The 13365-nt window shown below is 46.0% G+C and overlaps 1 protein-coding gene across 4 annotated transcripts in view; it reads right to left on the bottom strand.

The window, feature by feature from the left end:
- Positions 1–13365, bottom strand: part of ADAMTS9 (ADAM metallopeptidase with thrombospondin type 1 motif 9) — a 63348-nt gene that overhangs the window by 5995 nt on the left and 43988 nt on the right. For all 4 annotated transcript variants that reach the window (XM_042880927.1, XM_042880926.1, XM_042880925.1 and 1 more), the window contains exons 28-32: positions 10606–10773; positions 7756–7917; positions 3153–3323; positions 1900–2094; positions 128–260 (exon numbers count right to left, since the gene is read on the bottom strand). In XM_042880927.1, the coding sequence (XP_042736861.1) occupies positions 128–260; positions 1900–2094; positions 3153–3323; positions 7756–7917; positions 10606–10773 (829 nt within the window). The remainder of the gene's footprint in view (positions 1–127; positions 261–1899; positions 2095–3152; positions 3324–7755; positions 7918–10605; positions 10774–13365) is intronic.

Genomic DNA, 13365 nt, shown 5'->3' on the forward strand with positions numbered 1-13365 from the left:
GGAGCGCCTCAGTGCTTTGCTGGATGGCTCCCAACACTTGGAAATACCACACACCTCCAGGAGCTTGACAGGAACAGATGCTCAAGGCATAAGAAAAGCAAAGGAAGGTGCAAAGCTGCAGACTCACAGTCGTGGACGTTGTGGCATGTCCTCCTCTCCTCGGGTTTCAGATCCACAAGGCACAAGTTGCTGAGCTGGTCATCGTTGGTCAGGCACTGCACCGAGCGGTGCATGATGCCAACCCCGCAGGTCACCGAGCACTGCAAGACCAGAGGCAGAGGGTCGTGTTTTATCTCAAGGGCTTCTGGGCTTTGGACCATAAGAACCAATTTCCTTCTATAAAGAGGCAGCGGCAAAGGTCTCCATTTTGCAAGGATTGAATTTTAATCACAGAAGTAGCCTCTTCGATTATTAATCCCTTCATTATATCGTCATCCTTAATTATTTCAAGAAGATGGTACTTCTCTTAGCACTTACCTACTTAGTGAATGAGACTATGTTGGTTAAGGTCAACACTGTGCTCAAGCAAAAATGTTCTTTTTTTGCAGTGGGAAGCTTGCACAAAAAGAAATGTTCACCAGAAGGACTGAATGCTAGATGTCCTCTCCTGGTGGCTGGAAGCATTGCTTGGACATTGGCAGAGGCCTCTGAACAAGCATGGCACAATCTGCTGTTTTCTAACCAAACTGTACCATCTCCAAGCTTCCTTTCCCCTCACTGCCCAGAAAAGTGGCAAAATCTGCATAAATTGTGTGCTCAGATGTCCCAAATGAAGGCTGAAATGCTGAAGGTTACCACACCATTTGCAACCTGGCATTTGTTCTTCATCAGTTCCAAATCCATGACACTTCACCATGAAGCAGAGCAAAAGGTAATTTACAGTAAACCCCTTGAAAATCAGAGGTGAGCAGGGTCATGGCACTTTGTAGTCTCTGATACCTTCAGCAGCCCAAAGAACATGCTCTCTGAAATGGATACTCTTCTCAACAGAGCTGCATTAACAAGCTGAATGTTTTGCACTGAAATTCTGGGTGGAAACACCAACAGACTGAGACTGAGCTCTTTGCTGCAATCCCTCTACCCTGACTCTCAGGGAGGATCTGAGGCTTCCTGTGGGGCATGAGGAACTTGGGTTTCAAACAGCCCTGCCATTTACTGTGACAACTACATCTTGCTTGACTTGACCCTCGTTGCCTCGTAAAGGTTTGACAAATTCCTACAAATGCCTGAGCTGGGTTAATAAATCAAATTTATGGGAGAACTGCCACATTTCAAAGAATGTTAGAAGCCCAAAGAAGTGAAATGTTATCACCTTAACCAAAATTTGATCTTGTGTGGAGCCATTTCTGGGGCCTGAAGTACAAATAACTTCAACAGAAAGGTTAAGTTTCTTCCCCTGCCACGTCCCAGCATTTGTAAGGAGAAGGAAGAAGGCGGGGAAAGACAGAGGCTCTGAGCTTTTAAGGCTCAGATTACCAGAGTTCAGCCTGTTGCTGTTTCCCAAGCCTTGCTCACACACATGGACAAGCAGTATTGCCCCAGCTGCCAGCTATCCATCACTCCCTCTATTCTAGCACAGTAGTTTTGGGTCCTTTTCTGGCAGTACCTCACATTCTGACTAAGCAATCAGCAAGACCCTCAACATGCCCAGAAATCTGGACGACAACTGAATTTTTATGGTGATTGTGGCACTCATGGGTGTCATGACCCCCCCATACGACAGGGCTCAGCACAGAGCAGAGGACCCTACACAGCATCAATGGCACTCAATGCATTCGTTCACACAACTCTCCAACACCACTCCCCTACCAAACCTTAGGAATATGTAACAAAGAAAAACAGGTTTGTTAAAATTCTTTTGGTTAAAAAAAAAAAAAAAAACTGGTTTGCCAAACTTACGCTTCCCCAGTTGCTGACGCGCCAGGATGCAGAGACAGGGCACTCCCCGAGGTAGCAGGGCTGGATGTTGGGTGGCTGCGTGCCGGGGCAGCTGACCGTGTTCTGGTAGCCATATTCGTAGTGGTCCTTGCCGGTGTAAATCTCGCTGCACGACACCAGGCGCTGCCTGTAGCCCTTGCCGCAGGTGACAGAGCACTGAGGGCAAGGGGAAGCATCTGTCAGCACTTATAGGAATGGCAAACTGCTGTGAGGGAATGCTGTAACTATTACGCCCATCAGTACGCAGAATAGCTACAAGGCCTTGGACACCAGTGCTGCTCCAGGACCCATGCCCGGAAGGCTCCTGGGCACAATCCTCCACGTGCCAAGAAAGGAGCAGGTAATCCCCTGGGAACAGAGATATCTACTATCTGGGTTTTCTCCTTTTACTTTTATTTATTTATTTATTTTTGCCCATAGTGAAAGAAAATGGTCAAAATGCTGAAATGAAGGTGATGGAAGAAAGGTGGTTTTCCTTGTAATTAGAAGAAAACCAGTGCCCAAGACTTTCCCTTCTCTGTCCTTCTCCTTCCTGTGCTTTCTTGGATGGCATGCCTTTCCTTCCTTCCCCTCAGTCCCAGAATGTTTGTTTTTTTTTCTTTATCCTGGCTCTTTCTTTTTAATCAGGGCTATGTCAGCAGCTGTCTCCTCACTTCCTTCTGCTGTCCTTCCAAGTGGAAAGTAATCCTGTGCTCACTGAAAAGGGAAGCAGGCTGAGATTATACCCTGGGTACTGTATGCCTCTGCATACAGTGCCTGCTACAAAAAGAAACCAAGGATGAAATAGAATAGAACCAAGATCACGAGTAGAACAGAACTGAACTCATGAATAGCACAGAACAGAACCCATGAATAGAACGGAACAGAGCAAAACAGAACCCAGGAATAGAGTAGAGCATAGTAAAACGAAATAGAGCAGAATAGAGGAGAGTGCCTGCTGGATGTGATGTGCTCTGGAAGAAAACTGCCTCCTGATAGAAGCCAGGACTTTGAGCACATTGGTGTTCACGTTTTAGTACCTTGGCCATCTCCTGCAGCCCTTCACCTCTCTGTCCAGCAGGGAAATTGCACACAGAAACAAACCAACAACTACTTGTTAAACCATGCAGCCCTGCCCTTGTTGCAATATCCCAGTGAGGTGGGCAGCAAGAGGAGGAAGCGGGGCAGCGTGGCGAGGTCCCAGCCTGGGGTTGGAGACAGGGATGAGGACTCACCTCTGACCACTCCCCGGTGATCCAGATGTATTCACAGGGCGGCAGCCCGCAGCTCTCCATCTCTGGGGGCCGTTTGCTGGCGTCGCAGTGGGTGCTGCTCTGCACCTGCTTGCTCTCATCCACGCAGAACACCTTGCGGTACCGCGCCGCCTCCCCACACGTCTTCATGCACTGCTCACAAGAAACAGCGGCTCACCCAACCCAGCGGGGGTTTCGATAGATCAACCCACATCCCCACACCCAGCAAGCCTTCCTCCAGCAGCCTGAGTGAACTGGGCATCTCATGGGGGCATATCTGTGAACAGTGCCAACACCTGAATCCCGGGTGCCCATCTGTCCCCAGCCTATGGAGGTGCCAAGGCGCAGTGCAGGGATGGAGAGGAGCTGAGACAGCAGGATGGGATCCAGCTGTGGTGGTACCAGGAGATGCAAAGGGACATGCCAGGACAGTGAGAAAGAAATTGGCCAGCCCCATCATCTTGCCCCCACTGAACAGAGACAGCTGCCCCTTGCACAATACAACACCACTCCCTTCATTGTGACCAGTTTCATCCATGCATCTTCTGATTCTGTTCCTCTTTAAACATTGCCTTGCCTGATCCTGACCCAGGCTGGTTGAGCACAAACCCTCCCTAAGGTCTAATGAAGACCTCAAGGTTTTGATTCTTTGCTCAAATCCTTTCCGTGGCTGTGAGACTGCTCCTGCTGCCCATAAAGCACTTGCAATGCTCCTGGGAGCAATCTGTATGGCCAAAAAATGCAAATGAAACAAAATAAATCAGCACACAAATGACCATCTCCGCAAAACTATATTTTTGTTCAGTCCTTGTCTGTAATGAGCTCTTAACACTTCCAACTAACTGGATTAAGAAGGAGAAAAAGTGCGTGAAGGTAATCATTTTATGTAATGTGCAGGGGATGTTTTTTCCTCAGGAATGGATAAAACACTCAAGCAGACCATCCCCAGTGGTACAGAAGCACTGTTTGAAGTCTCCCAGGCTCGGAGGACTGTGCCAGTTTAATCTCCTTACAGCAGCTCCCGCACTCCCAGCTCACCTGCAATTAGCAGATCTTAACAGGTCCACCTAATTGCCAAACGCTGTCAGAATCAAAATATTTGATAACTTTGGGAAATGAGATCAATACGCAGTGTAATATTTGCCATAAATTGGCAATAACCACGCAGGATGGGAGGGGGATCCAGCCCTACAAAGCAGCCTTGTTCTGAAGGAATAACTCAGCAGCTCTTAGGCAACAGCCAATGTTGCAAAACCCGCAGTCTGCCAAGAAACCCCAAGGGGGGTTCTTCTTCGTGAGCTTTTCAACCTTATTTACTCTCTCGCTTTAAGTCCTCGCAGTGGAAGTTGCTCCTAGGTCTGTGTTGAAGCACAGCCATGCTAAAGGGGCTAGAGGAATTTGTCGGAGTGTGATTTGCCCAGAGAGCAAAGAAACCATGCTGTGTTTGCCTCTGATAGCTCCCTATTACGTAAGGAAAATGGGAAACTGGGTTATTGCATGGAGTGCAGCATCGCTGGTGTGGGATGCTCAGTTTCCCTGCTCTCATATTTCCCCTTCCTCACATATCCTTAAGCCTAAATTTGATAGTTTTTGATGAATTAACTGTCTCTGCCATCAGTGGGTATTCCAACATCGGTCATGAGCAATAACCACACTGAAAGCCCATACTCAATTAAAATCATTGATTGCTGAGAGTGACACACTCAGACAGACAGAACTATAGTTCAGTAAGGTTGGGAAAGACAACTAAGATCATCCAGTCCAACCATCAACCCATCCCGCCATGCCCATAACCACGTCCCTCAGTGCCACATCTCCACAGTTCTTGAACACCTCCAAGGATGGTGATTCCACCACTCCCTGTACAGCCTGTGCCACTGCATCACCCTCTTTCTGAGAAGAAATTGTTCCTAACATCCAACCTTATATGTCACCTTGCTTTGGTCTTCTCTGCAAATTATGGTCAAATGGCCAACTAAAGCTCTGTGCATCTTGCCCTCATCAGTTAATTGCAGTTTGATTTTTGGCATTTTGGGGGTAACTGGCAATTAAAATAATCCCACTGAGACATTAAATACAACACAAAGACAGTGAGATATAATACAAATAATAAAACAAATCAAAGAAACACTGCAGAGATTCTAATTGGCCACAGCAAGGTTATAAGACATAATTCACACAAGAAACAGACAGATCAGCTGGCATGAAAAGGCTTTTTCCTTTGGTATGAAGACAGATTTTGTAAGAAATCTCATGCTCATGACCCATCTACATCTCACATAAAACAGCAAGGCCAGGGGACAATGGAGATGGATAGCAAGAGCTGAAAAACAGCCCAGGCATGTGACAAAAATCATCTCTTTCGCCCCATTTCCCAAATTGTGAACTATTTTCCCCACAGATCAAATTAAGGACTGTTTCAAGCAGTTCTTCAACTCTTCTAGAATAATAATAATTTAAAAAAAAAATCCCAAAGGCATTGCTTTGTGCAAGCATTCATTGTGCTTCTTGTTTTTCTAAATCAAACAGTGAAGCGCAGATGAGGAACAGCCCCACTCCAGAGGCGCTGCAGACATCCCTTGGGTGGCTCTGCAATCCAAAGCATGCAAGCATGCCTTCATTTCCCCCAAAAAGCAAATGTCAAAGATTCCGCAGCTTCCAGAGCTGTGCACTGTCCCTCCCACAGGTTCATACTCAGACCCTCTCTATTGCTTTCCCTTCTTGGTGATCCCTCACATAGCTGGGCCTTTTCTATTGATGTTCTCCTTGCTGCTGTGGGAATTGAGAACAGCTAATTAATACTGACCCAACAACTAAGTGGTAAATGGTTTTCAATAAGTTCCCTATTACTTCTCATTGGCAAAACAAACTTTTTCTAAGCAACAACAAAATGGGGCAACAAGAAACCCTCTTGACAGATTCCCTTTAAAGATAAGAAATCAAGAACAGGGCAGCACAGGGATGTTATTTTACATCCTGCTTTCATGTCAATTAGGGTTCATTGCTTGGAGAATACTAATGCAATCTGTGCCTCCTCACTGCAGGTAGCACAGCCAGGACTTATGGCTGGGGATAAGGAGATGCTACATTTATACCGGGTACCTCAGAACAAAATAAGTGCTCTAAACTGCTTGGAATCAGCTACAGGGCTGAGCTCACAGCAGGTGACACCTGCACATTCCTATTAACCATGAGCTCTGGGTGAGGAAACACCAGGAATAAAAAGCACCTTAAAAATGTTTGAGATTTCCTTGGTACAGTGGGGAGCCCTGGGAAACTTTGGAACACATTAGCATCCACCTTAGGGTTAGGGTGGGAGGCAGGGGCTATCACCACCAGCTTCAGAAGTGTAGAAACAAGGGAAAGAAGGCAAAAGGAAGATGTAGGACAAACAACATTTCTGTGTTAACGATGCTGTTGGACAAGGACTGTGACTGCGTGCTGTTTGCTGTCTGTAAATCTATTAGTTAGGGACATTTGAGGGGCTCTGTTGAAGCAGAAGTTCATTGCCACAGCTTTGCTGCTGCCTTCTAGGCTGCTGCTACTTTGGGACGCCTGTGCTGTGTTGGGACACTTCAGCTTGTGGCAGGTAGCAACAGGGCACCGTGCAGGACTCTCAAGGACCCACACCCTTATTCATGGAGACACTACTTGGGATTATAAACACATCATATGGAACGAAGCTGAGTTTGTTTGCATTAACTGTTTCATAACAGTGACCATAATTCATGATTATCCTGCTCTCCAGAGCTAATCACTACTGCAGGCATTGAGGTCAAGAAGACCAGGCTCTGATCCCACACCTGCACTACCAGTGGGATCTTTGTTGCCCTAAAGGTGCAGAATCTAGCAGTGGTTCTGCAGGGAGGCATTTGCTTCTGACAGGGGGCCTTCTGCCTCCTCTGTCTCTGCATCCCCCACTGAGGGCACATGATGGGGATCCCATCTCCTCGACAGGACAAGGACACCCCTCTATGGGATTCAGCTTCATCATCTTTCCCATTTCCAAGGCTAGCAGCTCCTTTCACAGCCCAAGGACAGCTTTGTCCTCCTGTCCCAAACACTTCTGACCCTTCACTGCCTCTCCTCTGTAGCATTTTAGGCAGCCACTTGCTGAGGATCACCTGCACACCATCACCCTATACCCCAGCACCACCAGGCAGCTCACCCATGCAACTGTCAGAGGGAACAGGGCAGTGAAGCAAGAACCACCACACTCACCACTTCCTCCAGATTTATGTGCCCACAGCAGCAGGGCTGGCTCTACTTGTAGAGGGCCACAAACCTCACAAACCAGACCCAAGCACACCGCACCCCAAACCCACTCCATATTTGCATAGGCCCCAGCCAAACGCAAGGCAGCACAAACCAATAAACTAACACCACTGTGCTATTCCTCCGCTCTCCCTTAAGCGCAGCGAGGGAAGAATCACAGCCAGCACGCATTAGCATCTCCCCCGCCTCCTTTTTTTTTTTTTTTGGCAAACCCAGCATGCAACCCCTAAAACCCCAACGCAGATAGACCCAGGTCCCCCCACCCCCGTTAAGAGCCCGAGCGGGGGCCGGCGGGAGGGGTCCCGCTTACCGCTTGCCATTCGCCCGCAGCCCAGCGATGCGTGGGGCACTCGGGGAGCTGGCAGTCCCGCTGGGCTGCAGGTTGGCTCGCAGGGTCGCACGCTGCCGTCGGGGCACCGCCGTGGCACTGCACCGCGCGCCGCTGGACACCGCGACCGCAGGACACCGAGCACTGCGGGAAGGGACAGAGGTGGGTGAGCGGCACGGGTTGCTGCGGGGGTCTGTGCTTTGCTGTGCCTCCAGCCAGCCTGAATTCTGGCTCAGCTGAAGGCAGAAGGAGTTCTTGCTGCTGGTTTCAGCAGCGTCAGGTTTTCTCAAATCTAAGCCCGAGCAGGGGGAAATGCTCGGAGCTTGAATGCGCAGTTCAATGGGACGGCTTCCCAGAGCTGCGAGGCTCTGTGTGTTACTTCTCCTGTAGAGAATGGCTTGGCTGGGAAGGGACCTTAAGTATTGTGTAGTTCCAGCAGTTCAATATACACAGCTCAAAATACATCACGATTGTCATTGCAGCAGGCTTTAAGGAAAAGCAAACTTGTGTTATATAGAAGAAGGTGTACAGCAACCTAGATGTAAAGTTATAATGCAGTTGCAATTCCTTCCAGCACACATTCCAACACGCACATGACTCAAGTCAGGATACACTGTAGAACTGTGAAAATTAGCATCTTTGTAAACGAACTGCTTTTCTTATCTCTATTATACTGTGGGCACATTTCTGCCTGCTTCCAGGCACAGCAGGAACAGCCCGAATTTCTCTCTCTCAGACATCTTCAAGTTATTATCTGCACTACAATGCTTCTAACAGCTTGTTTTTTCTTTCAGACAGCATTTCCTACTGTTGTGACTGCACACTGTAACCTGTTTGGCAGTACTTAATTTCCTCCTGATGTGAATGCTTTCTTGCTAGGTCTTAAGGGATATTATATAGACAGAAGAGAAAGGATGTGTATTTCTGAAAGAAAGCATTAAAAATCAAAAGGCATTCATTTAAATCACGGCTTTTACCAAATTACTCTTTGCTGAATTAACAATTAATATGTGCATCCTTATTGATCCATTAGGAACTTAGAAAACAAGTTTTTAGCCCATTATTGAAAAGTCAGGGTGAAGCTTTTCCTTACACCTTTTCCTAGGGGGATAACTGCTGCCCAGAGAGCATCTTAAACAAGTTTCAACCCCAAATACTGGTCAGCAGCTTCTGCCTGTCCTGGGAACATACAGCTGTGGGCTGCTTAACCCTAGGAGCTGGTGGCTTGAAGCTATTCAGGCTGGGGGAGACGGAGGTGTGATGCCCTAGGGGCTGACAGCAGCCTCTTCATCCTTTCTATGCAGTCTGTGCACTTTCCTTCTCCTGAGGTTTATCACCAAGCTGCTGAGCAGCAGCTCAGATGTGGAGAAGCTGTGCCTTGTAAAAACACAAGATATGACTGCAGCCTGTAGCTAGAAGGTGTAAATATCAGACTGAGGGAGAAACGTTGGTGAAAAGTAAATGGCCATAATTGATAGCAATTACAAGATCCAAACACATTACATCTGACATTTCACTGCAAACACAAACATACTTAGATCTTGGAGAAAAAGCCTTTTTTTTTTTTTTTTTTTTTCCGGTTATTAGAGATATTAGAAATGCTTTGCTGTAGGACAGCAGATTTGTAACATAGAGAGGAACTGCCCGGCCTCTGAATGCAGAACACCCAGAAGAGCGGAGCGCTGCTGCTTGCTGCTCATGGCATCCCAGTGTTCCCTAATTGCCCAGCCACAGGAGATACTGCAGGCCATAAATCACCTCCTTACTTTCTCCCCTTGCATAAAATTAACTCCAATCACGTGGAGGACCGTTGGAATTTTAGAGCACTTACTTACTTTTATCAATTATTATGAGTGCATTTTAAAGCAATCGACAGAGCATTGCGTTATTATGCTTACAATTATTAGCTGTAAGAAGAACTGCTTTCAGCAGCACTCACTTTAAACGAGGTGCAAATGGGAAATGACAAGCGCATTTAATGGCCTTTTATTTTCCATCCTAACGCTGCCTTGTGTGCCCAGGTGTGTTAATGGTTTATCTGGTAGGCAACTTGCATGCAGTGAGAATTGGTGTTTTGCAAGACAGACCGCGAGAGAATGCGATGCTTTTACAAGGTAACAGTTCATTTAGTCGGGGCCTTTCAATAATTCTGCACACTAATGAGGTAGATAGAGAACTGAAGTTCAGAGCTAAAAATGCCGTGCGGTTGGACTCAAGGTGAAAACAAAAACGTTCTTTTCAGGAGAACGAGGGTTCAAGGTATGCTCTCAGCAAACAAGATGCTTAAGAGCTCCATGTGCTTTCCCACGCCAGCAGCCTCTGCTCTACCTAACCAGTGTGTGACATTTCAATGAAGCAAAGTGAAACGATGATGATATTAAGAAACAGAAGGTAGCAAAAAGCATTTTTAATGAGCAGCTCTGATTCTTCATCAGGCTTCTGCAGGAGGCTGATAGTAAAATTAATTTCAGATTTCTCAAAACTAAAGCAGATTTTGCTTGTGATCTGACAAATTTAAATAACAACAACATTAAAAACATGAATAAATAATGTTTTTTTCATAATATTACACACTAACAGTTTTCCTAGCAGAAGCTTAACATATACAAGGAATTTGCTCTCAGAGACACCAAAAGCAAGCTGCTGTGTACAAATCAGTGCTGCTCCACTGCTGCCCACAGAGTTAACATAGTTATACACCATCTGAGGAGCTGGCTCAAGCCTTAACCCTTGCAAAGAGGACAGAAGTGATGGGAAAACCATGTTGGCTTCTAGCCGGTTTGATAGAAGAGGAATATCAAAGGGTGCAAAAGGGTATACAACAAGTCTCACCTGTCCCCAATCTCCTGATTTCCACTTCGGACATCTGCCCCCTCTGCATTTCTTTTGCACATTGGGCTTAACAAGGTGCTTGCAATAATCTTCTTCTACATGCCTCCCTTCCTTTGTCAAACAGTACACAGTGCGGTGCCTTTGGCCCCTTCCGCAGGAGACAGAACACTGTAAATATAAAGTAACAACAAATCAGCTCTGGTGCAGGGCGACCTATGTGGTTCAGCAAGGGCCATGGCTATGTTTTATTACAGCTGGACCAAGAAGAACGCGAAAGGGACCGTTTCCATTTACCTTGGTACAACGGGAGGTCAAAAATTGCTATATGAAGGGGGTAAAGTGTGATATGCACCTTGACAGAGGGAAGTAACTGCACAGAGGGCCAGGCAGAGGGGCAAAACACAGTTTTTCCACGTCCTCAGTAGTAAAGCTGCTGTTTGTTTTACTTTACACCAGCATAGGCTGATTGTTTTTTATTTTTTATTTTTAATAAAACAAAGGCGGAAAACCAGGACACACTCATCCTTAAGATTTATGCATTTTGAAAGCAACCCAGAAGAAGGCAGAGCTGGAGGAATGAAAGCAAAAAGCAAAGCAGCAGGTATGTTAGCTGCAAGCTTTGTAGTGAGGCAACGCATTTCAACCTCCCTCTGCAGGTTCACTGAACTTTTTCAAATGTGACCGCTTCTGGCATGCAAACCCCAAGCAACTTCACTTTGATTTCAGATTAGTCTCCTCCAAAAGATTTAGGAATCAAAGGGGTCTGGAATCACGACAAGAATTTAATATGACAGTTTCTTGTAGAACAAGCCTCTTACTCAGCATGATGCACCCAGAAACTCAGTTTCAATTTCTTCATTACACGTTATGCAACTCATTACATGCTGTATCACAGGCAGCCTGAGCGCAAACACACGGATCCAACCATCTTTCAATATAAAACATTCTGCTTTCTTGTCAAAGAGGAGCAACCATGCAGAGATCAGCTTTCTTCCTTCTTTTTGGAGCTGCTCCATCACTGTATTTGCTAAGAAATAAATTACAGCCCAAACTCTTCCCAGCCTATGAATACTTCTGGAACTTAACACACTACAGAGATCACGTGTGTAGCGGTTCTGGAAGATCCATTAGAGCAGAAATTGGCACTTACATTGACAACTGTGATCATTTTAAATTACAGCACTGCTTCCAAATCATTCAGCCCCTATTTTGTTTAGAGGTATATGGAAAAACAAGAGAGCAGAAAGCCTGCTCTGAAATGAAAAAGTTCAGGCAGACATGGCAAGAAAGGGGTATAACTCATAAAATCAGCTGCTGTTACTTAAAAGCTTGCATAAGCAATGCTCTGAAAAAGGCTGTTTTCCTGTTGTAAGGCCACTAAGAGGTAGCCAAGGTAGCCAACATTCCTCAAGTTCAATGGGATTTCAGGGCCATTCAAGAGGTCAACACAGATCTGGCCACTGACTCGAGTGCTGTGCTGGTATAGATGGCATAGGGACACCCAGAGCCACTCTGCTTTTGAAGGTGAGGGGACAGCTGTTAAGGTCCCTTTTCCTGCTGGAAACACTGATTGCTGCTCTCCACCTGCACAAACAACAGGTTCACGGAGCATCCCCAAACATCAGCGTGCCCCTAACAGCAGGAAGCTGGGAGCTGCTCTTCGCCAAGACCAACACCCAATCTTACATTGGAAAACAGAGGATATGGAGTCCCTTGTTCCCAAATGAGACTTCCACAAGTTACTGAGATTCATAAACTTCACTTTTTCCTCTTCAGTATCAATGGGAAGAAAGATTGAGTTAATGTTATCTTAATTCTGTAAGCCTTCAAATTTCATCCTACGTTCATTTTTTCATTCTTTCCACATCTCTCCACAGGCAGCGAACATCGGCAGCGCAAAAGGAAACATCAACTCCTACCAAACCCACTTAATCAACTTCTGTCATGTCTACCATGAAGCTGGTTGACAGACACTAGGTCTTGCAAATATGGCACCATTTCCAAAATTGCTATCCCCCTTCTACAAATCACTTGAATTTGGTAAGGAGCCAGACTGTGACATTTATCTTGGCATCCCACGCCAAGATGTGGCAGGTCTACATGCACTTTTTGGCGCACCTAGAGATGGAGGCATAATTAGACTAATTTCGTTAATACTGAAACGTAATTACCAAGATGCTGGAATTAATCATTTTGATGTCTGCCTTTAATATATATTACAGTGAGGCAGCTGCGCGTTTGGTTTCATGCACATGTGAGTTATGATCTCATTTGCACTGACAGAAAAGAGAGGTTGGATAACCTGATGTAAGCAAGTATTAGAGACTGAAAATTCCTTTGCAGAGAGCCTGCTTCTTAACTGCCTTCTAATTCTTCTCAGGTAATTCCAACTTTTACTTGGCACGTAGAATTTAAGCATATGTGAGCCATATGCACAGAACAACTCAATAACACACTTATCTCAGTGCCACGTGACCGAAGGCAGAGGTACATCTCCTTGCTGCAGGCATCCCTTAGCCCTGACCCCAAGAAACTTTGCATTTCATTAGCAGGGTTCTTTCATCGCTGGAAACCCACTCACAACGTCCATCAATAACAATGCTGCAGTGAGGTAAGCTTTGACCTTGCTTTCTTTAAAGGTTTGAAAAGCACAGACAAAAAACACTCCTTTTGCAGACTCCTTCCTTTCTTCCTTTCTTCCTTTCTTCCTTTCTTCCTTTCCTTTCCTTTCCTTTCCTTTCCTTTCCTTTCCTTTCCTTT

This window comes from Lagopus leucura, unplaced genomic scaffold, assembly GCF_019238085.1.
Source record: "Lagopus leucura isolate 7727_CA_CO unplaced genomic scaffold, USGS_WTPT01 Super-Scaffold_100028, whole genome shotgun sequence".
In the NCBI taxonomy this organism is placed as follows: domain Eukaryota; kingdom Metazoa; phylum Chordata; class Aves; order Galliformes; family Phasianidae; genus Lagopus; species Lagopus leucura.